Source organism: Petaurus breviceps, unplaced genomic scaffold (assembly GCF_028583685.1).
Source record: "Petaurus breviceps papuanus isolate PSGF00001 unplaced genomic scaffold, PetGlider_PUasm1.0 37, whole genome shotgun sequence".
Lineage (NCBI taxonomy): Eukaryota > Metazoa > Chordata > Mammalia > Diprotodontia > Petauridae > Petaurus > Petaurus breviceps.
The window spans coordinates 80,920,735-80,944,910 of record NW_027186296.1 but is presented as its reverse complement, the minus strand read 5'-3'; the positions used below and the strand labels follow the sequence as shown (position 1 = coordinate 80,944,910).

At 38.4% G+C, this 24,176-nt stretch overlaps 1 protein-coding gene across 1 annotated transcript in view; it reads right to left on the bottom strand.

Annotated features, from left to right (window-relative positions):
- Window positions 1-24,176, bottom strand: part of SORCS3 (sortilin related VPS10 domain containing receptor 3) — a 719,603-nt gene that overhangs the window by 80,246 nt on the left and 615,181 nt on the right. Inside the window, exon 14 of the mRNA XM_069098908.1 lies at window positions 12,774-12,881. Coding sequence (XP_068955009.1) covers window positions 12,774-12,881 — 108 coding nt within the window. The remainder of the gene's footprint in view (window positions 1-12,773; window positions 12,882-24,176) is intronic.

Sequence of the window (24,176 nt, the reverse complement as noted above, 5' to 3'; positions counted from 1 at the left end):
TCTCTCTCTCTCTCTCTCTCCCTCCCTCCCTCCCTTCCTCCCTCCCTTCTTCTCTCCCTGCCCCTTCTTCATGTCTGACCACTCTTCGGTTTGCTTTGCTCCATCATCACACATCACATACACTAAGTGAGCATACAGCCCAAAACTCTGCCTTGCTCTCTTTTCTCTCTGCATTATCTCACTTGGTGACTTCATTTGCTCTCATGGGTTCAATTATTGGACTTGTAGAGATGACTCCCTAATCTATATATCCAGTCCTGGCTTCTCTTCCAAACTCTCTTGAACTGCAGACATCACAAATTGCCCATAAGACTTATGGAACTTGACCTCCCATAGATACATTAAGCTTAACATGACCAAAAGAGAACTCATTCTTTCCCTAGCCAGCCACCCCCTATTTTTAATCTTCCTGTTATCACTAAAAGTCACCACCATCCTTCCAGTTACTTAAGTCTATGACCTCTGTGCCTTCTTTACTTCTCTCACTCATTCCACATATCCAATTCGTTGTCAAATCTTGTCATAGCACCACCCTAGTGTAGTTCCTCATCAACTCTCACCTAGTCCACCGCTATTTTGAGGTCTGCTCATTGTTTCCCCTCCATCAAGTTTCTCCCACTCAAAAATCCATCCTTCACACTGCCAGAAAAGGGATTTTCTTAAAGTGAAGATCTATATCACCTCCTTCCCCTCATTCAAGAAATTCCAGTGTCTCTCATTTACTTCTACTATCAAATATGACTTCCCATGTTTAGTATTTTAAGTTCTTCACAACTTGGCCCCTTCTTGCCTTTTCAATCTATTAACATACTATATTTATTATATACTATATTATATATTATATTATGTTATGTTATGTTATGTTATATTATATATTATATTATACTTCCACATCACTCTTCTCAATACTCTCCATAGTCCAGTGATACTAATATTTACTTTGCTCTTCACATATGATGTTACACATCTCTACATCACTGTCTATCCTCCATGTCTTGAGAATATTCTCCCCTCACCTCTGCCTGCTGGAATCACCTTTGGCAGAAGGTCTCTCTTGGCTTCCCAGATACTAATCTCTTTCGCACCAAGAGCATGTGTCTTATATCCATGAACATAAATATAAACATTTTCTCATCCATAAAAATGGCAGCTCATTGAGGGCAGAGACTTTGTATCTACTGCACTTAGAACCACGTCTGGTATATATGTTGTCAGTACAGTAGAGTCCAACTCTTCCTGAGCCCATTTGAGGTTTTCTTGGCTTTGCCATTTTCTTGCATTTGCCATTTCCTTCTCCAGTTCATTTTATAGAGGAGGAACTGAGGAAAATATAGCTAGGCCAGATTTGAACTCAGGTCTTTCTGTCCCCAGTCTCAGCACTTTATCCATTGTGTCACCTAGCTGTCACCTAGTCATACATTGTATGGTACATAATAGAAATGTTAAAAATAATTGACTGATTTATTCCCTAATAGAGCAGCTGGGTTGCACAGTGGATAGAGTGTTGGACTTGGAGTCAGGAAGAACTGAGCTCAAATTTTGTCTCAGACATTTATTAGATATGTGACATGTGAAAGTCATCTAAACTCTCAGCCACAATGTTCTAACCTGTAAAATGGGGATAATCATACTAACATGGTTTGCTGTAAAGATTAAATGGGATATTTTAAAAGCATTTTGCAAACTGTAAGTGATAAGTAAATGCTGGCTATTAATAATCAATGTATCTCCTTTCTTTAAACTCCTAATACCACACAGGCTCTATCTACATTGCCCTCCTGTCTGATCTGGGCTGAGGTTAAGAGTTAAGTGAATCATGGATATCTTTCAAATGCCTATGGAAGAGACAAACAGCCCTTAGGGACATAATGAAGTGAGCCAATAATACCTGTCCATTCAACCAAACTACTGAATAAATGACCCTCCAGGCTGTTAAATCTGCAAGTCCTTGCCTCAGCACTGAAAGCAATCTGAATCTATGCATCTCCTCATGAATTAGTAATACACAAGGGGAAATTGGGGAACACTGGATATTCCATGCCAAGATCACTGAAACGTTGAGATAATAACATTTGAAGGGAAGGCAGCAGAAATAGCAAGATGAGTAAGCAAATATCTTGCCTCTGAGGCAGGGACTGTTTCCCCATTCCCTCAAAAGTTGGCCCCCTCTTCCAGCTGGAGTTTCAGAAGATGAAGCTGTATGCCACAGAGACATTTGGCCTCTGCAAATAGTAGGAATTTGGGGAATTTTTGCTTAAGAAACAGGAAGCCAGTCAATGTCATGCTGGAAGAATTTCCAATTACAATCCCATTTTCTTCAATATGTCTCTTGAGGGAAAAAACAAAAGCCCTACCCATAACCCACCTCCTGTTCCCCATATACCCTGTTCTGGCCTTTGTGAGTCACAGTAACAATAGCTATCCAAATTATAAGCTATAAACCAGAAAAGACCTCAAGGGCCCTCCAGTCCCACCCATGTCTGATGGAGAATCCCCACTGAAACATACTGTATAAATCATCTAGGCTTTGCTTGACGGTCTAGAAGTGTTTTTTTTTAACATATGAAGATGGAAAAAATAGGTTAAAAATGGACACAGAGGGGTGGAGCCAAGATGGCAGAGTAAAAGCGGGAACTTGTGCTCTTCCCCTAAACCCTCCAAATAACAGTAAAAAAAATACTCTAAACAAATTCTAGAGCTGCAAAATCCACAAAATGCTGGAGTGAAACAAATCTCCAGCCCAAGACAGCCTGGGAGGTTGATAGGAAGGGTCTATCCCACTGGGCTGGAAGCAGAGCACAGTCTGGCATGGGTAACAACAGCACAGAAACAGCCAGATCAAGCATCAGGGAACTGAATCACTGGCAGTTGTGTCAGTTTCCAGACTCCTCAACCCATAAATGGCAAAGACAGCATAGAAGGTAAGTGGGAAACCTCTATGGGACTTGGGTGAAAGAGGAGCCTCATCCTGCCCCAGCCCCAGAGCAGTAGAGGTGGTAGTGGCTGCAGCAGCAGCAGCAGCTGTTTCTGGAGCTCTGGGCCCACAGATAGTAGAGAGATCAAGCAGCTAATCAGAGGGCATTGCAGGGATTTCTTTGCTGGTGCTGAGGCAGGATTCTCTTCCTTTGCCCTGCATGGATCTGGGCCACAGTCCTGAGTTGATGAGGAGCACTGGCATAGTCAAATTTGTGACAGCAGTGGAGAGGGAATTCTTTTCACAGTTCCAAAGCAGGAAAGAGTGCATGGGGTCACTCAAAGACTAGAGCACAGGCCAGGAGAGGAGTAAACACCTCTCCTTTGAACATACCACCTCAGAAAAGTTGAAAATGTACAGCCCCCTAGAAGTATATCTGAAAACAGCTTTACAAAACCCCTGAAGCCTGGGACAGTACACCCACCCCCATTCCCACCCCTACTGAAAGCAGAGTCCTACCTTGACAAAGAGTTAGAAAGTCAAGTATTTGGCTGGTAAGATGAGCAAATAGTGTAAAAAAAATAAGGCAGACCAGAAAATCTTACTTTGGTGACAAAGAAGATCAAAACATACAAAAAGAAGAAGACAAAAAAGGTCAAAGCTTCTACATCAAAAGCCTCCAAGAAAAATAAGAATTGTTCGCAGGTCCTGGGAGAGCTCAGAAAGGATTTTGAAAATTAAACAAGAGAAGTAGAGAAAAAGAGAAAATCATGAAAAATGAGTCAACAACTTGCTGGAGGAGACCTAAAAAAATACTGATGAAAATAACACCTTACAATATAGACTACCCAAATGGCAAGAGAGGTCCAAAAATCAATGAGGAGAAGAATACCTTAAAAAGCAGAACTGGCCAAATGGAAAAAGAGGTTCAAAAGCTCACTGAAGAAAATAATTCCTTCAAAATTAGAAAGGAGTAAATGGAAACTAAGGAATTTGTGAGAATCAAGAAATTATAAAACAGAATCAAAAGAATGAAAAAAAAATAGAAATCAATGTGAAATATCTCACTGGAAAAACCACTGACCTAAAAAATAGATCCAGGAGAGAGAATTTTAAAATTATTGGACTACCTGAAAGCCATGATCAAAAAAAGAGCCTAGCATCATCTTTTAAGAAATTATCAGGGAAAACTGCCCTGATATTCTAGAACCAGAGGGAAAAATAGATATTGAAAGAATTCACCAATCTCCTCTTGAAAGAGATCCCAAAGGAAAACTCCTAGGAATATTCTGGCCAAATTCCAGAGTTCCCACGTCACAGAGAAAATATTGCAAGCAGCCAGAAAGAAACAATCCAAGTATTGTGGAATTACAATCAGGACAACACAAGATCTAGCAGCTTCTACTTTAAGGGATTGAAGGGCTTGGAATATGGTATTCCAGAGGTCAGAGGAGCTAGTATTAAAACCAAGAATCACTTACCTAGCAAAACTGATTATAATACTTCAGAGGGAAAAAATGGATATTCAATGAAATAGAGGACTTTCAAGTATTCCTGATGGAAAGCCCAGAGCTGAATAGAAATTTTGACTTTCAAATACAAGAAGCAAGAGAAGCATGAAAAGGTAAACAGGAAAGAGACATCATAAAAGACTTATTAAAGCTTAATTGTTTACATTGCTACATGGAAAGATGATATTTGTAAATCATGAGACCTTTCTCAGTATTAGGGTAGTTGGGGTGGGGATAGGTTAATAGATAAAGGGCACAGGGTGAGTTGAATATGAAGGGATAATATCTTAAAAATAAAATTAAGGGGTGAGAGAGGAATATATTGGGAGAAGGAGAAAGGGAGAGAAAGAATGGGACAAATTGTCTCACATAAAAGAGGCAACAAAAAGGTTTCACAATGGAGTGGAAGGGGTGGGGTAAGAGGGAATGAGTGAACCTTACTCTCATCAGATTTGACTTAAGGAGGGAATAACATACCTACACAGTTGGGTATCTTACCTTACAGGAAAGTAATGGGGAAGGGGATAAGATGTGGGGGGGGGGGTGATAGAAGGGAAAGTAGTTTGAGGGAGGGGGTAGTCAGAAGCAAAAACTTTTTAAAAAAGACTCTCATTTTCTCAAAGGAGAAAATAGAATTAAATGTGCAGAGGGATAGGATGGAGGGAAATATAGTCTTTCACAACATGACTATTATGGAAGTGTTTTACATAACTACACATGTATAACCTATATCGAATTCTTTCCTTCTCAATGAGGCTAAGTAGGGAGGGAAGAAGGGAGAGAATTTGTAACTCAAAGTTTTAAAAAACAAATGTTCAAAAAAAGGTTTTTACATGCAACTGGGAAATAAGGTATACAGGCAATGGAGTATAGAAATCTATCTTGCCCTACAAGAAAGTAAGGGGAAAGAAGATGGGGTTATGACAGAAGGAAGGGCAAACTGTGGTAAGGGTTAATCAGAATGCATGTCATTTCAGGGTAGGGTACAGGAAAGAGATGGGGAGAAAATTTGGAACTCAAAATCTTGTGGAAATGAATGTTGAAAAATAAAAATAATTTTAAAAAAAGAATGCAAAGGAAAAATGTTTTCAAAAAAAAGATGAATAGAGAAATACTATTACTGATGGGATAAATTTGAAATAAACATAAAAATCTAAGCTGTACATAATAGAAGTTTCCAGCTTATTATTATTATTATTAATTATAAGAATGTTTTAAGTTTTAAAATTGGGCTTTAAGTTTTGCAAAGTGCTTGATCTATGTTAATCTCATTCGATCCTCACCACAAACTCTGTTAGGCAGGTGCTATTATTAGTATTCGCATTTTACAGATGAAGAAACTGAGTCAGAGAGAGGCTAAGTTACTGTTCCAGGGTGAAATAGTCCTAGTCCAGTGAGGTATTTTTTTAATATTGGAATATTCATATTGGTTAAGCTTTTAATATATATGTTTATGTATGGTTTGTGTGTGTGTGTGTGTTTTTAAAAGAAACATATTCTACTTGGAATAGTTCTAATTGGTTGGAAGTATTCCTTATATCAAGCCAAAGTCTGTACCTCTACTATTCTACTCCTCATTCTGTCCTGGCAGAAAAAAATTTAAACTGTCTTCCTCCATGACAGCAATATTCTCTCCAATATCTGAATAATGTTATGTCCCTCTCCATGATTCCATCCCCCTCTTCTCTAGCCTAAACAGGGTGTTTGTAAGGATTAAATGAGATCATATTTGCATAGTGCCTAGTACAGTGCTTGGCACATAGTAAATGCTAAAATCTTAGTAAAGTCAACATTTGATTGTATGTTATACGTAAGATATGGTAAATATGTTTTCCAATCAAGGCATGTAAGCAAAGGTCCCTCCTGACAAAGTGATAGGGCCCAAGGGTCATTTATTCATGTACCTTCTCTGAGCCTCCTCTTTGAAAATCTTTGAATCCCTCTCTAAAGGGATTGTACAAGTCATCAGTCCTTTAGCATGAATAAGTTAACCAGATCATTTAGTTCCCTTCTAACATTTCTACATGGAGATAGGAAAAGGAGGTAAAAGGAAACAGAAAAAACATGAATAATCTACTCTTCCACCATGTTACTGAGGGCCACCATTGCTCATACTTATCACTACCCCCACCTCCAAGGAGATGTAGTTTTCTCTCATTTATCCTGAGTTAAATCTGTTGTCCTCATTGGCCCTTTGGGCCTCCAACCTCTCCTTCCTGTTGATTTGGGGAATTATTATTCAGCCCTCTGGATTAACATAGCCTCCAATCCAGTAGCAGCTCTGGAGCTGGGACAGAAAGCATCACCAGGGACTCTAGATGCTGGGCCCAGACCTCATTGTAGCTGTGATGGATGGCGCTGGGCTCTTTGTGATGTACAACATTATCTAATGGTGCTTTTGTACCCTTATTCCAGGAAGACCCTCTAGGGTGGTTAGAATGGGGCATCTGCTCATCTAAATGAAAACATTTTTAAGTTTTCCTAAATAATGCCAGGAATAAACGGCATCAAAGCACAGAAAGAGCACACAGAACTCAAAACTGCCTCTGTCTTCCCAGGCTCCCTCATAATGATATCATGAGGTTCCACTTAATAACATTAAAATAGGTTTCAGACTAAGGTGGAAGAGACCTAGTTGCTGTGCGCCAAGCTTATTACAAATCTCAGTGGGAGAATAAGGTAAACAGGCGTGTTAACTCATCCCTTGGGTAAATGGTTTGAACCACAATATGACCTCTCATTGCCACCCTGCTACTGCACCGTATCTTAGGCTGAAAAGAAATGATTAACGTTTGAGATAAGGCTAACACAGAACTTAAACTATTGCCTGAAATTTGCCAGGGAATTCCAGGTCATGCAAGGATTAGTGTATCTATGGTATTGTTCAAAGGGATGCCCAGGAGAAACATAAAATCAGCTCAGATAAAGCTGAATACATAGCGATGCATGCCAAATTGGGTCTGTGAGATGGCAGGAAGGCTCAGATCAGCATAATCCTGATCTGCTAGGAAGTGGCATAAAACCAAGGGAATATTGACCTCAAACAACTTCACTCTGGCCTGAATATTAAAAGCAGCCCCTCAAGTTAGGATGAGACAAAGAAACGTGCAAAGTAAAGTGCATAACCTCTTTTGATGAGGCAATGGAGAGGAGGGCAGTCAGCAGGCATCCAGGAAGGAGAAAGGACCTTACAATTTGCCCTCCAGACAACCAGGCATTGCCATCTGAACCACCAAAGCACCCTTAGAACCCCTGGGCCTGGCCAACAGTGCTGCAGCTGCATGCTTAGGACTACACCTGGGCCTTCCATCCACTGATGTGTTCATATCCCCTATGCATTGTCTCTTCCATTAGAATGTGAACTCATTGGGAAGTCATTTTATTTAAATCCCCAATGCTTAACATGGTTCTTGGAACAAAGAAAGAGCTTAATAATTTTGTTTCATTCATTCATTAATTCATTCATCCTACCCATCTTTGTAAGTTATTATGTTTATTAGTATGTTATTAGTATATTAATCTCATAAGAAATGGCTTTGGGGAAGAGGAATTATGAGTTGGATAAGGAGTCAGAAAGTTATAAGGCTGTTTTGCCCTGGTGATAAGGGATTTCTTTCTGTAACTTGATCCCTTAATGAATGTTGGGAAACAGTTTTAGAACAGTGATTCCAGTAGCAGGGTCCATGTTACTGAAAAAGCATGGGATTTGAAAATTGTTGCTGAGAGATTTGGACCTTTATTAAAAATTATAAGAAAGCAGAAGATTCTGGACAAATATGACCACCATGACAAGAATAATAACTGATGTTTTTAGGGTATTTCAAAGTTTGCAAAATACTTTGCACAGATTATCTCATTTTGGCTTTGCAATTTATTTATCTTCATTATATTTATAAGGAAACCAAATCTCAGAAACTGGATCAATTGCTTATGGTCACAGAGTTAGTGTCAGAGGTAGGATCTGAACCCATGTCTATCGACTTCGTGGCCTACACTCTATGAATTACATGTAATATGTATACAACAGGGAAGAAATTTGCCATTTTGAGGTCAAAAGCTCACCCCTTTTGAGGATGGAGCAAGGCCACTACATCACAAAACCACTATTACTATAAGTTAGTCCTTTTTGATAATATCCATCTTGCCTACCTTCATTCACTAAGGCATGCTAGTAAGTCACTGCCACTTTTAAGGAGCTGGAATTTTCTGGTTCACTCTCTACTCTTGACTCTTCTCTGGTCTACACACCACTGCCTGGGTAATCTTCTTCGTATATTTACTCACACAGCTTCAATGACTCCCCATTACCATACACAATATTGAAATGACCAACCCTTACATTCCCCTTCTGCCAAAGTTTGGCTCCAGCTTAATTTTTTAGTCTGACCACCATACTATTCCACTCTATACATTCAATGCTCCCAGTCAAATTGGACTATTCTCATTCCCTTGTTCTTATTCTGCCCCTCTCCTGTCTCCATACCTTTACCCATGATGACCTCCAGCCTTGGATTAGATTCCTGCATTTGTTTCCATCCTTCACTTCCATCAAAGCCCACCTTAGATATTATCTCCTCTAGGAAGTCTGCCGTGATATCCAATAGGCCATTTTTGCCTAAACGTTGCAGCACTTTGACTGACTATTCTTTGAGATTTTACTTTGTGTCATACTTATGCATGTACAGGACACTTCACTCACTAAACCTGAGATGTATTCTTAAAAGCAAGGACAATGCTACTTGTTTCTTTATATTCCCAGTACCCAGCAGAGTGAGAATTTAATAATTATTTGTTGAGTTGAAGGGAAAAGTCTACATTGGTCTCTTTAGATTGACTCCCCTTTTCTTCCTCATTGGAATTGTTTTGGTTTGTATTGCAAGAATCTGATGTTTGAGAGCATCCTGTTCTTGGGCTGAATCCCTCACAGAGGCTTAGGCTATGAGAACTTACCTCTCCCTTCTCTGAACACAAATCTATTTTCCTGAAATTTAGTGTGTGAATCCTATGTTGCCTGACTTTTCTCTTTTTGTTGTTTTAAAATAATTGCATAATGCATACCCTATAAAGTTTCCCTCTTATCTACTTTAGGAATTAATTCCTTCTTATCGTTCCATTGGAATAGTTCCTTCCACTGCCTCCTCTGTCTTTTGAAAGATAAGATTATCACCAAAGCAAGTCAACAATTTATTAAATGATCTCTTTTTAGTCAAGATCAAACTCAACCAGATGTGTCTATAGTCCAATTCCTCTTCCATAACAAGCCTCCATGTGGGATTTGTGAACTATTTCTAGACCTCATAATGCTCCCCCTGCTTCTGACTGGGTTGTCTTTAGTATATAGTAACCACAATATTGCCATGTTTCTTGCTTTCATTATCTCAAATCAAATATTTTTCCTCCCTGTCTTTCAAGGATTTGCTCAGTCAAGAATGTGTGGCATGATGAGAATCCAGTGTCCACTCTACCTAATATGTTCCTTTGTGAATAAGGTATAAGGTTACGTTGCTATGTTTTACCCATGAGTCAAGTAGAGTCAAGTCTCAATTTTACCCAAAGGTCAAGTTTACCTCCTTTTATTAAGATATTTAGTTCCCTTAATTATTCATCTTTATTGCATTTATTTGAATGAATATTACTATTTTTCCTCTCTGTGGATAACATTTCTTCTGAATTACTAGGCGTTTCCTCTGCTTTTCTTCCATACATAATCCAAATACATCATACATCAAACATAATTCAGTGCTACTGGGTTTAGCAAAAAAAATGTATGTGAACAGTTTTTTTTTTCTCTCTCTCCCCATCCACTATCAATACAAAGTGTTCTTCAATGTATCTTCAGTGTAAGAAAAACATCCATTGAATTTGTAGCTAAAAATAGTCTTATTGAATGTCCTCATTTTACAGGTGAGAGGACTGAAGCCCAAAGAGTTAAAAGTGAACTCCCTAAGGATACACAAGTAAGAAGTAACAGAGCTGAGATTCAAACCCAAGTCCTCTGATACCAAAGGCAGCTCATCTGCCCTACATCACATCTCTGTTCCCGGCACTTGTAAACATTGTACTCTGATGCACTCCATCCCTGGACCAGAGCCTGTTATTCCAATATCTTAAGCCTTATACAAAAATTAAAATCCCATTTCCTAACGCCATCTTCCCAAGAGGTTACTTTCCATAGCTAATTTTTTCTTCTAAATCTACTTTCAAACAGGAATAGTTATGAAAACCCATTTCAGTTTCTTAGCTAAGAATTTATAATACTTAAAGATGCTCCCTACTGACATCCACACTTGTTGTAAGGTTTAACAAGTCTTGTGAGGCTCTTCATTACATTTCAATTTTACACAGAACTGGCCCTCAGCATGGAGCTGCCAAACCCCCATGACTCATCTCTTCTTCCTGTGAAGAACACTTGTTAGATATCTTCCCTCCTGGAAGGATCTTCATTATTATTATTATATGGAAGGAATATGAGAAGATGGAAATTCCTCAGAGGGGCTAGATCCACCCTCTCCTTAAAACCATTCCCCAGTCCCAGTGGTTTCATGGTTTTGGTTTTTTGTTGTTTTTTTTAATTCTATCTTTTTGGCAAGTTCTTTCACTTGCCAACCTCCTGAAATAGGTTAAGATTGCCTTCTGACTTTTTTCCCTATTTAACTCAAAGCACATCTTCCATTCTTTCCAATAATACTTCACACCAATAAGCTGGAGAACAGCAAAGTTTCTTTCACATCTTCTACCTGTCCTTACAGGAAAAAAAAGCCAAACTCTGCAGGCTTCATGTAATAATTTTTGCTTGGCACTGGAAGAATCATAACCATAGTACATTCTCTGAAGGTCATTAGAATATCCCCTCTGCTCTCTGTGCTGGCTAAAACTGAAGTCCTCAGTTTTCAGTTATCTTGCTAATTCTTTCTATTAAATGCCATGATAAACTACATATCTGCCATGTCAAGTCTTTTTTATGGGGGCTCCTAAGATAGGCATTTAGTAGCAACCATTCCCAACCTTTCAGTCTTGATTTCTTCAATATCAGACCCTAATTGTCCAAGTTTATTCTACTATTAGCTGATTCCATCTAATATCCTGCCCTTAATTGCTATCTGAAGAAAGGTTATCTGAAGAAATTCAACTTCTAGTCATTTCTTGTTTTGCCTTTTATCTCTCTTTTCAATGCACATTAGTTTTTAGAAGGTGATATGGGGTGTCCCAAAAGTCTTAGTATAATTTTAAGCTTTAGCATCTGAAACCAAAAACCATAACTACTATGTGTTAATAGCTTAAAATTGCACAAAGTCTTTTGGGACACTCTGTATATAGTCTTCCTTCTTCATGATGCCACAGACACCTGTCATCCCACCTGGTTAATTAGATAATCTGGTTACCTAAAAGCTATCAACTATAGCATAGGATTTTTTCCTCCACCACAGGTGGACAACCTCTAAAGAATTTAAATATACAGCAAAATATTTAACACCAAGTCATATATGTAAAGCTGGAAGGAACAATGAGGGTCATTTAGTTCAACTGTCCTCCCCAGTTCCTATATTTTATGGATGAGGAAACTGAGACCCAGAGAGTATAAGTACCTTCCCCAAGACTACACAGGCAGCAAGTCACAAAACAAGGATTCTAACATGGATCCTTTGATCCTCTAAATCCAATGCACCTCCCTAAATTATACTGAATTCCACTAGAAATAAATGAATCTCTGAAAAATAAGATGACACCTCATTATTTCATAGGCCAGAGTACTTGGCTTGGTCTCAAGAGGATTTGAATTCAAATCCTGCCTCAGACTCTACCTATGTGACTCTGGGCAAGTCATTTAATTCTTCTTAGGTGATTCCCTATCTGGAAAATGAGAAGGTCACACTCAATGACCTCTGATATTTGCTTCAGCTTTAAATTTATTATTGTGTGACTTTTATCAGATGGAAATATAGAAGGATAGGAGGTTAGACTAATTCAATAGACCTTATGATATAAAAAGAGCTTTTAAAAAGTCTTGATTTCACCTTTCTTCATGTATTTCTTATAACAATAAGAAAAAAAATTCAGTTAAGTTTCATGTTCTGTTGAACTGGAATGAGCTGGGAGTTTACCACAATGCCTGGCATTTAATTTCCTCATTAATTTTCTCAAAATGCTTTCCTTTGATTCTTACCACAGCCCCATGAGGCAAACATAACATCTGTTAAAATTCCCATTTTGTTATTCCCCCATTTCATAGATGTGGGATTGAGGTCTGAAAAAATGTCGAGACCTAAGGTCATAGAGCAAGTCAGTGACCAGAGTGGGGTTTAACTCGGGGTTTTCTGGGTTTCTACTGCACCACCAGCAGTACTCACGTCATTATCTGTGTCTCCACACCTGGATCCACCAGAGACCCATCCACGAAGAGTGGAGCCGAAGTAAAACCATACTTGTCCCAGGAGCTCCCCTCATCGAAACTCACCCTGGGTTGGAAACAAACACATGGAGGAAACAACTGAAAATCAAGCCATGTGGTTCTGTCATCATTTCTCAGATTATTAAATTCCTTTCTACATTCTGTGCTCTGGCAGTGTGGATTATCAGCAGGCATTAATCTTTTCCATCTCCCCATATTATTGTGAGATTTGATCAAAAATGTACTTCCTGGCTCAGGCAAGGACTATGTCTGATCAGTGAAAACATTGAAACATATTAAAATTCAAATGCCAAACCAGAGAAGGTAGCTGGTGGACAAAGCATCACGTCCCAAGCACCCAGACTGAAACCAGAGGAGCAATTTACACTAGAATCAATCCAACCCTCCACGTTTCTGACATAGATAAATTGAGTAGTGCAGAATGTACCCTATGGGAAAGGGGTATAGTCTTTCAGATGAAACCTTAAAAAAAGCAATTTCCTATTTGTTCAGAATGGATGTTAAGGTTGCCATCCACACATACAGTGGCACACACTGTTGGCCCAGCACTGTGACTTGTTTGCTATACTTTGGAGAATAAGCAATGTGCATTAGTGTAAAGGGGAGAGACTAGTCAATTCTAAGTTTAAACAGCCCTTCTTTCTAGCTTCATTTTCTTATTTTAAAGTGCCTAACTTTAGCCCCATTTAACCACAGCAATTACCAGACCTTTCAGAGGACCCTTCTCAAGCTCCAAATGCATTTCCCCAAACTTGATTCACTATTATCACTGGTATTCTATACATGAGAGTCTTCCATCTCAAATTCTTTTCTATGTGATCAAACTGTTCATTTCCCTTTGTCTTTGTTTTTCATCAAGATCACCACCTTTCCCCCTTATTCCTTTTTCTGAAATCACATAAAAATAACAGTTATTCATTCTTCTACAGTAGCCAGTGTACTACAGACAGCACTCCTGTGCTCTGAGCATGCTGAGGACTGTGTCTGCAAATGGAGAGCAAACAACCTTCCATAAAAGTTTATTTGTTCCTAAATTATCTCTTTCTGTCTTGATTTCTAAAGAATTGGACTTTTCAGCCCTTTCCATAATAGGTACCTGTACTGTGAGGACTGGAAAGTAATCCCAGCCAACTGAGAGAGACAGGGGAAATTTGATTCCTTTTCTGGGCAAATGTATTTCTCATTTCAGAAATGAACAATAAAGTCCCACTCTTGTGCCTTTCCTTCCATATATATTACTTGATTGCAACTCTTTGAAAAATCATTAAAAAAAGGATAACCGGAAGTTTCAATGAATACCATAGCCAACAGTTAGTCATTTACATCCATAAGGATCATAAGACCAGGTAGCATTTGCCCCTTCACCTTCCAAATCAGAAATGCTGTATTTGAGGATAAAGTGGTAATTTACCAAAAGTAACTCTGGTATATATTTTCCTCTCTTCCAAGCCTTATTCTCAGTCCTTCCTCAGGTCAACATTTTGGCTTCACATTTAGAGAACATATTTACAAATCCATCAGACCTTGTTGAGGAAGCAGAACTTGACCTCTGATGGAAGAAATGTTTAAAATAAAGCCATCCTTGAAGAAAATCTCTGGGAAAAGAAAAACTCACTTGAAAATCAAACTCCCATGTCTGAGTGCCTGGGGTACCTAGATGGCACAGAAGATAGAGTACTAAGCCTGGAGTCATGAAGACTCCTCTTCCAGAGTTCAAATCTCTCCTCAAATATTAATGATATGACCCTGGGCAAGTCACTTAACACCATTTGCCTTGGTTTCCTCTTTTGTAAAATAATTTATAGAGGGCAAACTACTCCAGGGTCTTTAACAAGAAAACTCCAAATGGCATCACAAAGAGTCAGAAGCAATTGATAAACAGCTAAGTCCCTAAATTGTCTTGATTTGACACTGATGAGTAAAGATTCTATAAGACTTGTTATATTAAAATTCTGATGAGCAGTATTTATCAATTCTTCATTTTTCAAGACAACAAGATATATTGAATGGTGTCACACTAGGATCCATTTTAGGAGCTGCTCTATTCAATATTTTTCTTAACTTGAATGAAGGAATTGAGAATATGTTCATCAAATCTACAAGCAGAACTAGATAAGAGGGATTTGCCAATACTCCAGAGACAGAAATAAAATTTGAAATGACCTCCCTGGATTGGCAAGACAGTCAATGAATGAAATGGCAATGAAATCCAGTAAGGTGGTCCACATACTGATAAATAAAATAAAATAAAACCACCGAGCATACAGATACAGGATAAAGGAAAATGGATTAGCCATTAATGTAAACCAAAAGAGGGATTAGGGTCATAGTCAACTACAAGTTAACAATAAGCCAGAAATGATGCTATTGTGAAAAGATTAAGCCACTTCGGTATTGGGGAGGGCTACAGAGAGTATGGCATACAAAGTTAAACAAGCTATTCTTCTATAATAGCGTGAATTAAAGAAGTGGACTTACTTTTATGGAATATGGGAAAACTGGCAATGATGAGGAAAGAGAGAAAAAACAGGTCCTGCTACAAAGAATTATTTGAATTTGTGTCATTTGTCCCGGGAAAGAGTAAGATATAGAAGTGAATTAATTAAGGTTCTTAAGTGTAAGATGAGGACACTAAGTAGTTGTTCTTACTATCTGTGGAAGACAAAGAAAGAGGAAATGGTTTTAATTAAAGCAAAAGAGGCTGTAGTTGAACATAATGATGGGTATGACTGTCAAGATGAAAGATTAAAGATGAGCTAAACTTACAATGGGTGATTGAGAGAGGCTGTAAATGTGTTCACCCTTTAAAATCTTCAAATACATCAATAGAAAACTACATCTTGAATAGTTTAGGTGGTCATTGACCTGAAGGCAGAGAAAATCCCTTCTAGCTCCAAAATTCTATAATTTTGTGTTCAATTCCAGACAAAACCTTTCAAGAGGGTATTGACAAAATAAACAGCACTTTAGAAGGGGGAAACCAGCAAAAGGAAACAGAAACACAGACTATGAAAGAAGGCTGAACAAGCTGGTAATCTTAAGCCAGGAGGATGGAAGATGATCTAGGTCTTCTAATAGCTGAATGTAGAACTAGAGCAAATGGGCAGAATTCATAAGCATGCAAATTTCTGTTCAAAGAATGCTCTTAAAATAGGACTGGTCACCTTGAGTTAGTAATAAGCTCTCTATTACTCGGAATATTTAAAAAAAAAAGTTGACTGATTTGCCAGGGATGTTACAAAAAAACATTCCTGAACTGGTTAGGAAGTTGGACTAAATAATTTCTAAGGGCCCATCCTGCTGTAAAATTCTGTGGTATTACACTTTTTACCAAAGCAAAATAAACAACGAAAAAACACTTCAAAACAACTCTTTGAACCACTTGAAGAAAATGCTACCTCATATTGCCACTACCTCATAAAACCATAAAAAAGCTGCATTCACGAAATTATCCTGGTTTGGGATAGTAGGTGAAATCTGTTATCCAGGTTTTCTCTTGAAGTGTGGAGATACTTGGAATTTTCCCATATATGTCCAGATCTCAGCAGTAGGCATTTCTGGGAATCATTATTTCAAAGTCCATATGGCCATTTTTGGATGAACACAGGCACATGAAGGGTCAAGAGATATTTTCATCTCCACCTCCAGGAGTATTCATTGAAAGAAGACACTGACAGTTCATCGTGGCTAAACAAACAGCCCCCGATCCTCTTGTCGATTAGGACCTATCTGTAGCCATTCTTCATCAGCGTGCAACTGTTCTCCACGGGGCTATATTGTGTTTTTCACAGTAATGCTTTCAAAATACAAAGGTAAAACTTGATGGAAGCTTGCTTGCCTACAACAGCACTTAGTTCCAATATCTATTTATCTAAATGCAGGTGTTCATAAACAGGCTGAGTTGTGGGTCTACTGTTTTGGTTTCACGTGTGTGTATACATACATATATATATATATACACACATGCACATACATATATACACATGTATATACATATACATATATGTATATACACCTATGCTTTCAATTTATAGGGAAGAACATGTCATATTAACCTAGCTCAAGCTCCTCCAACTTTTAAATTATAAACTGCTATTTTCTTCTGGAGGTAACTTAGTTATTATCTAAATCTAAGAACTGCTACAATTTGAATGTGTGTGCAGAGCTGGAAAGATGGGTGGTATTTTTTTCTCCTACATTCATACATACAGATATCACTTAAAAAAATGTCCACAGCAAGGAAGGACCAATGAACAAATTAATTAATCTCTCTTTACATGATGAATAATCTCATTACCTAGAGGGGTTAACTCCATCAGAAGACACTGTTTGCATTCCATAAGTCTAAGAAGGTATTTTAAACCACACAGGTAAAGTTAACTAAAATTTTAATGGAAAGGTTTGTCATTATAATTTACAGCAATACTTAAATGCATTATATAGGCTCTGGAATTGAGGTACAGATACAAAGAAAATTATTTGTTAGTTTATTCTGCTGCACATATTTTTTGACACTCAACTGTTAATTTTGTAATTACTGCATATAACAATTTGTACATGAGAAGAGAGGCATGCCTATGTTTGAATAGTAGTATAAGGTCTCTACCCAAGTTTGGAGAATTTAGGGACAATTACCATATCAACATATTTTGAAAGAGAACAGAATGGCAATTCAAATGTCAAATTATCTCTGATTTGAGCTAAAAACAAACAGTCATAAATCCTATGAGCAAGGGTACTTTTTTATCACAGACAAGCTTATTTTCTCCCTTTTCTCAGAATAATGTTTATAAATGCATAAAATTAAACAGGATTACAAAGGAAATCAGTAATATTGAAATACAGTTATCTAAATATTTTTAAAGAGTTCAAAAAACTCAGGTTAAGAAACCCTACATTAGAGGTTTAGAGGTTCTGAAAATACTGTTGTTGTTTTTTTTTTTATTTTGAAAACCAGAAGGACTAGTTTCTATTTGGACAATTCAAATTAAAACTAATAGCCATTATAGCTTTGAAGGGCCACATGATGATTCAAGTTCCATCTAGCTATTCACAGGAAAGGGCATTATTTTGCAAATGGGCAGAGTGGTGACTATAAGCCATGACAGTTAAAGCAGGAATGCCCAGGCATGCAGCACAGCAAGGAGGTCTTTTTTTGTTTGTTTCCCCCTGAAAAGCAATATCACATAGGGTTTTAGATCTAGAGCTGGAAGGGGCCTTAGGGGGTCATCTAGACTACTCCTTTCAGTTTACATATGAGGAAAGTGAGGCCCAGAGAGATTAAGTGATTTACTCAAGGTTACACGGGTTGTATGTGGGAGAACTGGGACGTGAATTTATATCCCACAACTCTCTAAGTTCATCCTTCTTTCCACTGTACCACACAGATTCCCAACAGATAACACCACTCCAAAAGTCCTCCACTTAATGTGCTGTTTACTCAACAGAGTGATACAGAACTTACTTTCACACTTCCCCTGAGAAAAGACACCTTCATTTTTCTTCAACTCATTGACCTTTCTGTACTAAAGACACAAAATCAGCCAAGCAGATTTGTGCTCTTCTTCCCAACAGAGAGAAGAGGCAGGTGTGTGTGAAGGTAAAGTTAAGTTCATGGCAAATGTCTTTCTCCCTCCCCTCCCCTCACTTTCTGGGCCCCCTTAAGGCCTCCAAATGGGAGCTATTTCCATCCCAGTCCTAAATGGCTGATTTTTCTGCTCCGTTTCCATTATTATCCTACACAAGCTCAAGTAATTATATGTGAGTGATTCAAAACCTGGAGACCCTAATACCACCTCCTTCTAACTACAAACAAACAAAAGCATTGAGAACCCCATGCACAGTAATAGAAGGCACCAGTCAGCAGCAGCAGCAGCACATAAAGAGATTTCTATTTTTTCTACACAGGGAAGTAAAACAAACTTTATTTTCTTGGAAGGTTTTACAGCTTAACAATTCCAGATTCCATTCAGTCTAATCCATTAGCTGATTATCTCCTTTGGAAATTATATAAAACTGAGGGGATCTTCTAAATAACAAGTTGAGCTTAGTGTAAGTAGTACAGGTGTTCTCCCCCCCCCACATACACACACACATGAACATACACACAGAGTTTCCTACAAAGGGAATATTTATCCAGATTGTTTAATAATTAAGGAAGAAAGTGTCCAAAGCAATCTTTTAATTTGTTTACTTATTTAGGAACATGAAAGGTTTCTAAGGCAATCCAGAAAACCATTTTGATAATGTCATAAAATCAGATTTAAAATCAGAAGGAATTTCAGAAGTCATCTAATTTAATAATCTCACTGTACAGATGGGGAAACTGAGTCCTAGAGTGATTATGACTTGCCCAACTATCACAATGATTGTAAGCCTCAGAGCTAGGACTTGAACTCAGGTCCTCCAAAAGTTGAGTTGGTGCTCTATCCACCATACCACACTGCCTTCTTTTCTCTGATCAAAAATCTCTAAAGCCTTCTTATATTTTACAGGCTAAAGATCAAATTCTTTAGCCTTTGTGGTATACAAGGTCCTCTGAAAATTGGCCATTTGGAAATCTAGAGGCCTGAATGTCTACCTTTAACTCCTGCTATTCCTTGATATGCAAAACTCATCATCCTCTGAATACATATGTGTCCCATCCAATCTAATCTGAATCAATTAATATGAACTGAATACCTTCTATTTGCACCATATTATGCACTAGGGATATAACACAAAATGAAACACAGTCCTTGCCCTTATGAAGGTTACTAACTGTGGTAGGGATACAACATGTGATTAAGTAAGTGTATGCATGATCCCATGAGGAGGAGAGAAACAGGCCTAGTAACTAAGGAGATCTAGAAAGAACACCCATGGGAGGTCAAGATAGCGGAGTAGAAGCAGGACCTCCCCTTTGCTCCAACTTCCACCTTCCCCAATCCATGTAAAAAGGGGACTGTAAACAAACTTTGGAGCTGCAGAACCCACAAAATGACACAGAGAAGTTAACCTCCTGCTGAGGACAGCCTGACAGGCTGGCAGGAATAGGCCAGCGCAGCGCTCTGGGAGCCGAGCCCAGCCCCACACCAAGGCTTTAGCCCCAGGGTGAGCCTGACCAGCCACTGGCCCAAGGGACTCCAGATCAGCAGCAGCTGTGGCTGTTTCCAGATTTATCAACACATAGATGTGAAGGACAAAGTGAGAGGTCAGTGCAGTCTGGATTTGGAACCCAGTAAGTGGGAGTGTGTGGCTTTTGCCCCCAGGGCGAGAAGCCTCTGAGATGCTGGCACAGCCAGCCAGTGCCACATGGCAGCTTCAGCTCCTGGCCTGCAGAGTGTAGGGGGACCAAGCACCAATCTGAGGGGTAATCACTCATGCTTTAACCTGCTTGGATATGTACTGAAGTCTAGGATGGAGGTCCTGGGGTGTGTTTCCAGCTTGCCAGAGCATGTGGAGACCTCAGAGAGGGCACCCATCTAATACCTCCGGCAGCTGAGAAAACCCCAGAGTTTGGGACAAAAGCTCCCCTGTCTGGTGGCAGAGTTCAACTGTGGCAAAAAGCCCAGGGGTCAAGTGACTGAGGGGCGACATGACCAGGCAAAGGAAACAAAGAAGACAGGAGATTCCAACATTAGACTCCTATTTTGGGGACAAAAAGGAGTAAAGCATGGAACAGGAGGAAGACAGTGAAGTCAGAACTCCTGCACCAAAAGCTTCAAAGGAAAATATGAGCTGATTAAGGCCACAGAGGACCTTAAGAAGCAGATAACAAAAGTGGAGGAAAAATTGGCAAGAGAAATGAGAACAATGCAAGAAAATTACGAAATGAGAGTCAACAGCCTGAGGAAAATCATACCTTAAAATACAGACTAACTCGAATGGCAAAAGAGGCTCAAAAAGGCAACGAGGAGAAGAATGCCTTAAAAAGCCAAATTTGCCAGATGGAAAAAGAATCTCAAAAGCTCATTGAAGAGAATCAGTGCTTCAGAATTAGATTGGAGCAAATGGAAGATAATGACTTTATGAGAAGTCAAGATGCTGTTAAACAGATTCAAACAAATGAAAGAATAGAAGGCAATGTAAAATATCTCATGGGAAAAACCACTGACCTGGAAAATACATCCAGGAGAGATAATTAAAAATTATTGGACTACCTGAAAGCTATGATCAAAGTAAGAACCTAGAAATCATCCTCCAGGAAGTTCTCAAAGAAAACTGCCCTGATGTTTTAGAACCAGAGGGCAAAACAGAATCCACCAATCACCCCCCGAAAAAGATCCCAAAAAGAAAACTCCTAGGAATATTATAGCCAGGTTCCAAAATTCCCAGATAAAGGAGAAAATATTACAAGCAGCCAGGAAGAAACAATTTGAATATTGTGGAAACACAATCAGGATAACCCAGGATCTGGCAGCTTCCACACTGAGGGATCAAAGGGCTTGGAATATGATATTCCGGAGGTCAAAAGAGCTGGGATTAAAACCAAGAGTCACCTACCCAGCAAAACTGAGTATCATGTTTCAGGGGAAAATATGGTCATTCAGTGGAATAGAGGACTTTCAAGCATTCTTGATGAAAAAACCAGAGTTGAATAGAAAATGTGGCATTCAGATACAAGAAGCAAGAGAAGCATGAGAAGGTAAACAGGGAAAAGAAATCATAAGGAACTTATCAAAGTTGAGCTATTAACATTCCTACATGGAAAAACAATAATTGTAACTGATGAAACTTTTCTCAGTAGTTGAAGGGAATAGAAATATATATATATATATATATATATATATATATATATATACACACACACACATACATATGTATATGTCTATATATGAGGGTATATAGGCATATGAATACATATGTAAATGTGTGTATATATGTTTACAGGTATACATAGATAGAGGGCACAGGACCAATTTAACAGCAAGCGATGATTTAAAAGGTGAAATTAAGAAGTGAGAGAGGAATATAATGAAAGGAGATGGGGAGAGACAGAATGGGGTAAACTTATCTCATATAGAAGAGGCAAGGGAAAATGGTTACAATGGAGGGGAAGAATAGGAAGGCAAAAGGGAATGGGTCAACCTTATTCCCATTGAATTTGGCTTGAGGAGGGAGTGAAATACACACTAAATAGGGTATCTCACCCTCTAGGAGAGTAGGGGGGGGAAGGGGATGAGAGGGGCAATGATGGAAATGAGGGCAGGCTGGGGGGGGAGGGAAGTTGGAAGCACACACTTTTGAAAAGGGACGGGATCAAAGTAGAGAATAGAACAAGTGGGAGGTGGGATATGAGGGAGGGAAATATAGTCAGTCTTTTATAATATGTTATTGTAAATATTATGTTATTGTTTTGCATTAGCCACACATGTACAACCTATACTGAACTGCTTATCTTCCCAGTAAGTGTGGGTGACAAGGGAGGAGGGGAATGAATCTGGAATTCAAAATTTTAAAATAAAATACTCAAATATATATATATATGTATCTAAATATATATATACTATTATTAATACTATTTTACATGTAATTGGTAAATAAGATATACAGGCACTGGGGCATAGAGATCCACTGGAAAAGTCGAAAGGGGTATGGGAGAAAATATGGGAGAGAGCAGATTGGAGGAGGGGATGTCCTGTGGGACTGCTAGTTTGGGGTGGTGGGTAGGGGAAAAACGGGGAGAAAATCTGTAACTCAAAATCTGGCGGAAATGAATGATGTAAATAAGAAGTTAATAAAGCATTTAAAAAAAAGAAGAAAAGAAAATTAGAGAGAGAAAATAATATGAACAACTGCTTCAAATCACTAAGAGAAATGCACATCAAAACAATCCTGAGATTTTGCCTCATACCTCATAAATTGGTAAACATGACAAAAGATGGGTATAGTCAATACTGAGGGGCAGTGGGGAAAATAAGGACATTTATTGGTGGATCTGTGAATCAGTACAGCCATTTGGAAAATCAATTTGGAATTTTGCAAATAAAGTGATTAAAGTGTCCATAAATAAAAGAGAATACCCATGGGAAATAGTAGTTGAACTGAGTTTTGAAGGGAGCTGAGGGAGAAGTGAAAAGCAAATGTATTCCAGGCACTGGTGATATTACAAGGACATGAAGGAAGGAGGTAGAACCCTGATTTTAGGGAATCAGAAAATGGGTCTTTTTGGATGGAATGTAGAAATTGTGAATGCAATAAACCTAGAAAAATAGACTGGAGTCACATTGTAAAGGGTTCTAAAAGTCAAGCTGAGGAATATTTATGTCATTTAGGTGGTATGGTAGATAAGGTGCTGGACTTTCACTTAGGAAGATCTGAGTTCAAACACTACTTCTGACACTTTCTAGTTGTGTGACTCTTGGTAAATCATTTAACCTTAGTCTTAGATCCCTCATCTGTAAAATGAGGATAATAATAGTACCTATTTTACAGATGTGTTGTGAAGAACAAATGAGATAATATGTTCAAAGCACTTTATAAACCTTAAAGTGCTATATAATAATAATAACAATAATAATAAATTATATGGTGTTATTGTTGCAATTTATTTTATTTTAATATTTTAAATAAAATTTTTTATAAAAATTTTTATAAATAAAATATTATTTATTATTCTAGAGGCAATAGGAAGTGATAGAAGTTTTGAGCAGGAGAAGAACATAATTTATACTGATATTTCTGTCTTGGCACCTCTATGTAAGGTAGACTAGAGAAGTTTTTGCTCATTCACTCATGTTATTCTTTCTGCCAAGAAAACCCAGTCTGTACACCCATCTCTACCTATGGAAACCTTCCCATCTTTCCAGTGTCCCCTAAACTATGCAGCCTTCCTTGATCATCCTGACCAGAAGTGCTAGGAACTGAAGTAAGTGCTCATGGGGTACCCACATACTACCTTGTACTTGGTGAATCTGTTTTTGATCTTCATCTAGTGAAAGAGTCTAGAGGGCAACAACAGTCATATTGTATTCCTCATAATATCAAATATAGAACAAGTGAAATTGAAAGACATTCTTTAGAGGGGATTCCTATTCCATCATCTCCATATTCAGCTAATCTCAGTTCCTAGGTGACTTGCATTCCCTAAAGGTCAGGGATTTTTAATTGTCAGATTGAAATGGTTATAAATAACAGCTCATCCTTGAGTGGATCTGGCACCTTTATTATTAATGGCTCAAGAGATTACAAGCATCTCTCTTGTTAATTTTCCCCTCACACCCTTTTTGTGAAATCAGCTGCTGTTGCTAATGATTATCCCATTTTACAGAAGGCAAAGCTGAGGGTGTGATTCCCAAGGTGATCGAGCAATTAGGTTGAAGACCTGAAGTCTTAGGATCCTGCCTGTCTGCCTTCCTTC